Genomic DNA, 10600 nt, shown 5'->3' on the forward strand with positions numbered 1-10600 from the left:
GATGCCCATGAATTTCCAATTCTCGCATGCGAGAATTGAATGCACCGCGTGGTCGCCCATACCCACCGGCCTAACAAGCTGCCACATCAGATACTTTGCAAACCACACGATACAGGCGTGATCATCCCCTTAGATGATGATGAATCATAGCATTATTCGAGGGCTCACTCCAATAGTGAATTTTGGGAGGAATTTCTCCCTGATTATTGTTTGAGATTTGAGGTGTCAATCACGGATTGACACCACCACCTTTTGTAGGATGGCAGTGATGAAGGGAGCTCACCATTGTAAACACCATCAATGTTGTTATTGCAAAGGCCGGTGGATTTTATTTACTGGAGTAATATAATCGTCATTGGTGCTACTCGAAGCTACTGGGGTAAGTTTGTCAACCAACAAAGAACCAAGTGTAACATAGTTATTTGTAAGCTGAGGTCCAGAGCCAAAATGAATCTTTGTGGCATAATATAGCCACAAGTGAAGGTCCATAGCCAAAGGTGCTAATCGGGTTGAGTGAGTGCCCACCCAAGTCGGTGAAACTCTCGGAGTTGTGACATTGAGTGATCCCACTGAAGCCCTTTAAGGAGGGATGCATGATCTACACCACACCTTCATTATTGTAGCTAGAGTGTTGTTGCAGTGAAGCTCTTGGTGTGGCTGTGTGTAGTTAAGAGCTCCTTGATACCTGCGTGTAATAATCTTCGGCCAATGAATCTGTCTTTTGTGTCATGGTGTGCTTCATTTATCATATGCATTATTGGTCTAGTGTATGGCCAAAGAGAGGCTCTTGTCACTTCATAGAGTAAAGGAGTTTTCATTGTGCTTCATTTAGGGGTGTTGTGTCGGCATTTGTTTGTTTCTAAGATGAGGTCTAGGAGCATGATACACAATGTATCAGCTTTTTATCGTGGTATCAGCAGAGAGTTGGATGTGTTTGAAAGTTTGCAAGCATAACATCAAAGGTGCATATACCATAGTTGCTCAAAATTTCCAACAAGGCCCTACATTGCAAGCTTCCAATCCAGCATGTAAAATGAGCTGCTAACCTGCAATGATTCCAGAAATGTTGCAGATTCTAAAAAATCATAGGTGGTTGTTCCTCATACCTCCCACTTTCCAAAATGTCCTAGGTGGCTACTCCCCAAACCTTCCACTTATGGGAATGTACCTGGGTCAACAAGTCATCATCAAATGACTCTCAACTATTGTAGCTCGTCATTTGTTTGTGTTCTACACATCGGTTAGCGCTTATGCACACGGGCTTGCAACTCTTCCAAGGTCACACGCTTGTCATAGTGGATTGGAGCGTGGGCAAAGTGTCTGGAAAAACAAAGAATTCTCAAACTCGGTCAAAAGAGCCCAGCTCATGCGATTCCAATGCCAATTTTGTGCTTAAAATAGCACCCCATTTTTGCAGGGTGTAGTTTTGTGCCATGAAGTATCCGCTTCAACAATCACAGGTTGCTCTCCCCAAGGCCATGAAATGGCCAACCTGAGAACTTCTTGATATGAGGTTAGGAGGCTCTCACTCTGGGCAAGGTTCCGGCACAAAAGGCAGTCAGATGCTTATTGGATGAGTGATCAGATAAAGTTCGGAAGGAGGGATAATGAAGAACCAGGCCATTGGATTGCATGTGCCCCTAACTCCGGGAGGGTCGAGGAAGCTCTCGCTTGCATGGTTCCTGATTCTGATAACTGAAACCTCTCATGTGCCCGATCTATCTGTTGTACGAGATTTGCTTCCCAGCAGACTTTTGATCCGTCGTGGACTGTAAGGTGGGCGATTCATTACAGAGTCCCCGTTTACCTTCTCTCAGATGGACAACTATCACCACCGCCGGTCCGAGAGGAGGCGGCGTCTCTCAGCCGACCTCTGTCACTGGTGCATCAGGAGATCTTTGGCACAAGACAGAACTAGCCAGATAGCAGCCCAAAACATCTGCTGCGCCATCGCCTCCAAATTGTGTCAGGAAACACGCTGCTGGAGCAATCACTGCCTTCAATTAGAACGTATATTTCAGCATCTCTTTCTCAGCTTCTCTGCAGTGCGGTTGTCTAAAGATCTGCCTTCTTGATTGGTTATATTATGGGCCCACAGCTTACGGTGCTCTTCTACAATCATTCGTTTTGTGGTAACAAAGCTGGACATGCAGTATACAAGAGGTTATCTCTGCTGAAGGAACATACCTATACGGACAAACGATCAAGTGAACTTCCACTGTCGAAGATAAATACTTTGATGCATATGCATGTGAAGCGTGGGAGCATGGAAGATGCTCGACGAGTGTTTGACAACATGGAAAAGCGTGACGTGGTGTCATGGAACATTATGATCCTGGGGTATGCCAACCGGGAAGATGGCGCGCAAGCTTTGGAGCTTTATGCACGAATGCACGAGCTAGGTGTCCGGCCGAGTCCTAGAACCTTTGTAGGTGCAGTGAAGGCTTGCAGTAGCCTGGCTGCACTAGAAGAGGGGAAGCATGGAGACAGGGAGGTGGACCAAATAGGGTGCCTTAATAAGGGGAGAGCCATCCACTTCCAAATAGTAAAAAGTGGGTTTCAGTCGGATGTGTTCGTGGGAAACGCCTTGGTAAACATGTATGCAAAATGCAAGAGTATGGAGGATGCACAACGTATCTTTGACGATTTGGCTGACCGTGACGTGGTCACGTGGACTACCGTGATCCTGGGGTATGTTGAGCAGAAAGGAAGTGCACTGGCTCTGGAATTGTATGCAAGGATGCACCGGGAAGGTGTCACAGCAAATCACCGAACCTTTGTTGGTGCACTCAAGGCTTGCATTGGTCTGGCAGCAGTGGAAGAGGGGAAGGAAGTTGTGGGGCAATTTTCCAAGATAACGTGCCTGGTCAAAGGTAGAGTCATCCATTGCCAAGTAGTAAAGAGTGGCTTGGAGTCCGATGTATTTGTAGGAACCACCTTAGTGGATATGTACACAAAAATCGGCAACATGGAGGATGCACGGTGTGCCTTTGACACATTGCCTCATCGTAATGTGGTTACATGGAATAGCATGATCCTGGGCTATGCTGAGACAAAAGAAGGGGCACTGGCATTGGAACTATGTGCACATATGCAGCAGGAAGGGATCGTAGCAGACCATCGAACCTTTACTGGCGCATTGAAAGCTTGCAGTAGCCTGGCAGAATTGTATGAGGAAGTCTATGGCAAATTTGGCTGCCTTGTGAAAGGCAGAGCCATTCATTCCGAAATATTGAAGAGTGGCTTTGAGTCAGATGTGTTTGTGGGAACCACCTTGGTGGATATGTATGTGAAATGTGGCAACAAGGAGGATGCACGGTGTGTCTTTGATGACTTGCCTCATCGTGATGTGGTTACATGGAATACTATGATCCTGGGTTATGCAGAACAAGAAGAACTGGACGAGGCTTTCAGACTTTATGAACTGATGCAAGAGCAATATCTGTCACCAGGTAGCTTGACATTTGTCTCTGTTCTGAAGGCATGTGGCAACACTGCAGCTCTTGAAACGGGCAAGGAACTTCATTCTCAAGTTAGTAGAGCGGGGTTTGATACTACTACAGTGGTGGGGACGAGTATTGTTGACATGTATGCTAAATGTGGGAGCATGGTTGATGCCCAACAGTTTTTTGATGCATTGCCCACAAGGGATGTTGCTCGATGGAATGCATTGATTGCAGGATACGCACGGCGCGGAGAGAGTGAACTCGTGTTCAACATGTTGGAGAGAATGAGGCAGAGAGGTATAGAGCCAGACGGGGTCACATTTCTTAGTATTCTCAACGTATGCAGTCATGTGGGTCTAGTGGACGAGGGCCAGGGCTACTTCTGTGCAATGAGCAAACAGTATGGCTTTATCACAACAATTGATCACTATACCTGCATGGTTGATCTTCTTGGCCGTGCAGGCCAACTGTACAAGGCTGTGGCAATGGTGGAGAAGATGCCTTTCCAACCTAATATTGTTGTCTGGTTGACACTGCTGGGTGCTTGTCAAAACTGGAAGAATGTAGAGGTTGGAAGGCATGCCTTCCAAAATGCAGTGAGACTAGATGGAAAACTCTCTGCAGCATATGTCTTGATGGCAAACATATATGCTGATGCTCACATGCAGGAGGACTGTGAGAAGATCCAGGTAGTAAGAAAGATTGCACAAGCATGGAAGAAACCAGGACGTAGCTGGTGGACTGACATTAGCAGAATAGTTGATACAGCTGTGATGGGGGAAAGGAGATGTTCCCAAAGCAAAGCTATGTATGCAAAGCTGAAAGATCTCTCTTTCAAAACACAGGAGGAAGGATGGGTCCCTGATTTGGAACTGGTGTTACAGAAAATTGTTGGATGATGAAAGGCACGTTTGGTGTAGATGCATTAGGTGCTGGCTACCTTTGTGGGTGTAATTTCTAAACCCCTAGGGGACACATCATTAAAAAAACTTGCAGGTTTGTGATGGTGGTGAGCAGGGCATTTCTTTAATCTTAAAAAGAGAACAGGAAATATGAGTTGCAGGGATGCAACTCTTGTGTAACACCTACGGGGACACCCATGTATTTTGGTAAAATCTATGGGTTGGTCGGGGGTAGGAGACATCCCCAAAGCAAAGCCGTATATGCAAAGGTGAAAGATCTTTGTTTCAAAATGGACGAGGAAGGATTGATGCTTGATTTGGAGGTTGGTGCCACAGGAAATTGCTGATGATGAAAAACCAATCCTCTGTGGCCACAGTCAGTTTAACCTGGCTACCATTATGTGCAGAGATATTACTCCACCTGAGGATAAAAAATTCTGTAGGCTTGTGATGGTTTTCAGAAGGGCACAGCTCTTATATCAAAACGTAGAATATGATGCTTGATCTGGAACTTGATGCCACAGGAAATTGCTGACAATGAAAAGGCACATCCTCTGTGTGGGCACAGTTTGATATGTGTCTAACAAACCTGCAGGTTTGTGATGGGTATCCCTTATACCAAAGCACCAGGAAGGATGAGGTGCAGAGCAGCAGTCACATGGATATTATAAGAACATAAATTTCTTTTGTTGGGATTACCGGTTGTGCCTCTCCTATGGTTGTGTGGCAATGGTGTGCTGTGCTGCAGAGAGGTGTGTTGGGCCATTGCAAAGCTTTTTGGGATGTCCAAAGTCGATGAACTGTGGTTTATGGCATGGGAAAACCCAGCCAAGTGATTCTGCAGACTTAGCTGACAGGAAATTATAATTTCTTATAGGCCATATTTGTGCATGTTAGTGGAGAGTGTATTGGCATCAGTGGGGCTTCCCCTTTCTCTGGTGACGTTAATCCTACAATCTGGGAAAAAGCGAAGGGCGCTCATTTACTTTTTACTGGAATTACTGGCCTTGTTGAGGATATAAGCATGGCTTTGCTTATGAAGTAGTTTGATGTCTTGATTTTCTCTCTCTCTCTCTCTCTCTCTCTCTCACACGGGCGCGCGCGCGCACACACACACACATCCAGGATGCATGCCAGTTTCTATACTATTAACGGTATTGATATCATAAATGAGTGTTCCATTGACCTTTCAGGTCTCTCTCTCTCTCTCTCTCTCTCTCTCTCTATCTCTCTCTCTCTCTCTTATATGCAGTGACATAGGCATTAAACAAGGCTGCCCCCTCTCACCAATGCTCTTCGGCAGATTGGATGGGAGCACACAGTGGAAGGGAATAAAACTTGCTGGATGTGCCCTACTCCTACTCATTTATGCGGATGTAGTACTCTTTGCAAAGGATAAAAAGGACATGCAAACACACTTGGATGCATTAGGGGAATTTCGCCAGCAATCGAGGGTAAGGGTCAATATTGCAAAGACAAAGGTCATGGTAATTGGTATGTGGAACCAACAAATATCCTTTACATTTGAAGGGGAACCCTCGAAGCATTCACACCCTATAAGTATTTAGGGCTTGAGAAAATTGCAAGCGGAATGCATGTGTGTAGAGAAGAGTTATGGCGGGGTCTGAAAGCCCTTTATAGTAAATCCCAAAACAAATGTTAAAAAAAGGACTTCAGAAATGAGAAAGTTCCTATACACAACGCTTGTTCAAACAGTGGTCCCTATGGATGCCCAGCTTGAGTATCCAGACTATCCAATAGAATATTGGAAAAGAATGATCAAAGTGTGAATGTTCTATTCCGTCATGTTAGTAGAGACACAGATGATAACGCTTGACGTACAGAGCCAAAAATTCAGACGCACAAAGAGAATCAAGTGGATGGAGAGATGGGGCCTACATTTATCCTAAAATATAATATCCACATATTGAAATAAATCATAGAAGGCCAATGTTCCTTATTGCACAAAATGCTCATACCTCATTGTTTTGCACATGTTTTTTAAGTTCGAATCACCCACAATGTCGAATATGCTTATTAGCCATGCAACGTATCTACTTGTGGCACCCTTACATCACGCACAATAAGATAACATATTATTACATAGGCAATTAGAATGACTCGACCAAATATGAGGTGCTCAAGTATATTTGTACATCACAAAAAATTCTCTCATAAATTCTATTATGATATATGCAAAACATACAATTATCTATCATAGAAAAAATAATTGTCATTCAATAGATGTCCCAAACAAAGAAGAGGAAATCAGAGAGCCAAGCATGTAAAAAAGACTACGAAAACTATGGCAAGACCCGAGAGAGAACTCAAAGTAAGAAATGCCAAAATATCTTAGATAGGACATCTCAATGTCCAAAAGGAACATAATTTGCTGAATAAGAACAACTCCCACAATTAGAGGTAGAAAAAGGTAGATGGGCCAAACCAAGAATGCCCAAGGAGGTAAGAATCTGTAAAATATGTCCAATAGAAGAGAGAGAAAATGAAAAGCATACACTCCTTCACTGTAGGGCATACATGCATATTAGGGAGAAGTACCAAGGAAAGGTACAATAGTCTAACCGTCCTTTTGAAACAACCACTAAGTGCATACCTTAAGGAAATTGTGGGACATTGCAGTAAAATTTGAACATGGCCAATAGGTTGGCCAAGCACATGCTAAACACAGAATTTACTGAAAATGTATGAGTCACATGCTTCTGATCCCATAGATATTGTAGGGTCTCAAGCATACTTTAATAAACAGCCCCCCCCCCCCCCCTTCTTTAAAAAAAAAAAACAAAAAAAGCAAAAAAAAGACACCTAGAGAAGTCAAGCATATGCTTGGATTAGGCAGCAGGTGAATTGCCAAGTAGGCAACCAACGAAGAGCGGCATATTGAGGAACCAGGAGATTGCCCTAGGGCAGGCTCCTATCATCGAGTAGGGCCAGTGAATCTCCCCCAAGCCTCACTTTCTGTAACATGCTAGGATATTGCAGACCCCCCAAGTTGCAAGATACTGGGAAATCATCAGTGGCTCAGACTAGTATCTAGATTGTGTTGTTGCACTAAAGGTTTACTTTATTCATTTTTGTAGGTGACCGGTGTTCTACATTTCACTCACTTGAATCTACTGTATTTGGGGAAGCTAGAAGACACAAGTTGTCAATAAGCTGGCAAGTGACCCAACAGGAAAAAAGAATGTGGGTGAGTTACCCAAGGTAGAGGCGAAACCACATCTGAAGGGCAAGATTGTTACTGAACTGCCCAATCAACGTGTTAGGGGTGTGCCTCATTACTCACTGGTACACCCAACAATAGCGCAACTCTTTGATGAGCAACGTACAGACCAAGCAGGATTCACTGAGCAAGGTGACAAAGAACTTGAAAAGAGTGCGATCAAGCAGTTGGCTGGGGCAACACGTGAAGATCCCAAGGGAAACATGTTGGTTATTTTTTGACAACCTGTTAATAGATTGGTTAACAATATGCCACCACTGGTTAAGTGATGTGATTTGATGGACAATGGCAAGTCCGTAGAGCCAAGATGGTGTCTTGGGCTCAAGAGGATGGTAAAAGAATGAGAAGGGAGAATGGTATAAAGAGATTAGGGTTGGCTGTCCCTTCAAAAGTTTGAATACAAGCTCCCTCTTCTCTTCCAAGAGAGTGTTTTGGGTGTTCCCTTGTTTCCATTGTAGTGCCCTTGTGTTTGCCACTCCATCCCCCTTCACTCTCCTCTTCCCTCCTCCTCCTCCCTCCCTTCTACCCTCCCTTCTCCCCTCTCCCCCTTCCCTCTTTCTCTTGTGGAAACACATTGCAACAATTCGAAGGCCGCTTGAGTGACACTTGTGGACGGTTCATGCCTTGCATTGCTCTCACAAGGAGTAGCTTGGAGTGGAGGTCCATCGACATCTCTTCCACATCCCCACGATACGTGAGTCACCGTCGAGACCCACACATTTTTGGTGTCATTGCCGAGGAATGGAGGTATGCTTTTGCATTGCACTTGTCTTCATTCGTTATCTACCCATAACAAGGCTTTAAGCTTAACTTGGAGCTTTGTTAGTGGAATTGAAGGAGAGGAAAGGGTGAAGAAGTGAGAGTTTTGGACGAAAAAGTTCGAAAAGCTGTCATTTTGTGTTGGAAAGTCATTTTGGATCATTTGAAGCTTGTTTTTCATACTTTTTAGTGTTTTGAGTTGATAGGAACTTAGTTTGTAAGATTGCTAAGGACTATATGATGTCTAAACACACAAAAAACAACAAAAAATGATGATTCTTGCTGAATTTCGAAGTGGTTTTGTGTGGTAGAACTCACCCCTCAAGAAATCTTGCATTTTGGCTTGCAAAATTGTTTTTCTTTCGAGTTTTTTTCATTGGGTAGGTAGATTAGGTAGTTTAGCATCCCCCTATCACAAAAAAACATGAACAGGAACTTCCAAATCATCAAGAATTATCAAAAACCAGTCGGCAAAACTGTGGGTTTCTATCCCCATGGGTCGGCGCGATAGCGCTAGCCCGTTGACCGTTGCCATAGCCGTATGCATTGACTTGGTACCATAAGGCTATCCTACCAGTTGTTGCTTTAGCCCTATCCCGACGGGTCGTCGAGCCATAGCTCTATCCCGTCGACTTGCTATCCTGTCGGCCATTGCCTTAACTCTATCTCATCGACTTGCTATCCCCACGGGTCGTTGCCTTAGCTCTATCCTACCGGTGAAACTTGCATTGACCCGATGCCATAAGGCTATCCCGTCGATCGTTGCTTTAGCCCTATCCCCACGGGTCGTTGCCATAGCTCTATCCTGTCGACTTGCTATCCCGTCGACCGTTACCTTAACTCTATCCCGCTGACTTGCTATCCCCATGGGTTATTGCCTTAGCCCTATCCCCATGGGTTGTCGCCATAGCTCTATCCCGCCGGTCATTGCTTTAACTCTATCCGGCCGACTTGCTATCTTGCCGATCATTGCCATAGGTCTATCCCCACGGCCGTAGGGATAGCTATGGAAACACAAAAAGCATGAAAAAGCACATGAAAATTGGGATCCTGAGAATCAAGAAATTATGAAATCTTGACCCCGCATCAAGGTGGACTCAACCTAGAATTGGGGCATCAATAGCACAGACTAACACATGCACTTGAGATCAGGAAGAATCCTAGGAACTAACCTAGAGCACGAAGATAGTGCCTCAAACAACATTCTATCTAGCTACGTGCTGAGTTTCACAACTATTCAGTCAGGATCCTCAATTATTGATGCCCACTCAGTGCACAGACCATCCCAAGCTGAGTTCGCTAGCTCTAAAGATTCAATGATCTTTGATGGAGAGATGGGTGAAAATCCCAACCTTAGAGCCTTTGTAGCTCCAAACTCTAGTTCTCAGTACGTCCTCAATCACCTAGTCCTTCCACAACATCTCGAATACGGGACTCATTTGTAAGCATGCTGGGAAGGTTTGGATTGATAGACCGAACTGACCTACTGAACCCATTTGCCCAGTAGAATAGAGCACTAGAAGAGCCTCAAGTGCTGGCCCACCAACCACTGATGTCAGAATCAATACTTAGGGAACCAAGTCCCACAAGGCCTAATGGCAATCAACCCCCGTCGTATCAATTCTTCGATGATAGACAATCCTATGGGGATGGACTTCGACCCACATTCTCACAAGGGTCTCAGAATCTAGATGAAAGGGGGTGGAGGAGTAGCCATGAAGGCCCACAATTAAGACCCTCCACCTCAGAATCCCCTATGATGCCTCCTTGGCAACAAAACATGGGAGATATTTCCTACCCAACAAGTGCCCATTATAAGCCTATCCCTACAGGGGACATACCATTTCCTAGAGGCCCTCCAGTCCAACCTGTTAGGCCCAACCCAACCTAAGTCACAATTAAATTCCAGTCGGGAGACCTCAGTACTGGGGCAGTGGCTAGATCTAGCTCGAGGGTTTTAAAGGATGTTTGGCATTCTTCAATCCACTCAAAGGATACTAGCAGTTTGTATAACGGGCTGGCTATGTTGGCGTAGAACAAAATAAATCTCCGGTAATAGCCCGTATGGCCAGTAAATCATTGGACTCCCTTAGTGTTAGTGGGGGGCGATAAGTCCAAAATGAGTTTGATTTTATTGTGGTCTGTAGAGATTCCATTCCGAGACACTATGTGTCCCAAGATGACACCATGTTTGACCCAAAACTGGCACTTAAGGTGATTGAGGGATATGCGGTATAAGCGGCACTTCTCGA

The 10600-nt window shown here is 44.7% G+C and overlaps 1 protein-coding gene across 1 annotated transcript; it reads left to right on the forward strand.

The window, feature by feature from the left end:
- Positions 1–2086: 2086 nt before the first annotated feature.
- LOC147880234 (putative pentatricopeptide repeat-containing protein At1g56570) lies at positions 2087–5393 on the forward strand. Its single transcript, XM_087370383.1, has 3 exons — positions 2087–3185; positions 3387–4321; positions 5226–5393. Exons 1-3 carry the CDS (start codon positions 2087–2089, stop codon positions 5391–5393), a joined length of 2202 nt encoding a protein of 733 aa, XP_087226509.1.
- Positions 5394–10600: the final 5207 nt, after the last annotated feature.

Source organism: Dipteris shenzhenensis, chromosome 32 (genome assembly GCF_047967505.1).
Source record: "Dipteris shenzhenensis isolate YYH24624 ecotype China chromosome 32, Dip_SZ_1.0, whole genome shotgun sequence".
Lineage (NCBI taxonomy): Eukaryota > Viridiplantae > Streptophyta > Polypodiopsida > Gleicheniales > Dipteridaceae > Dipteris > Dipteris shenzhenensis.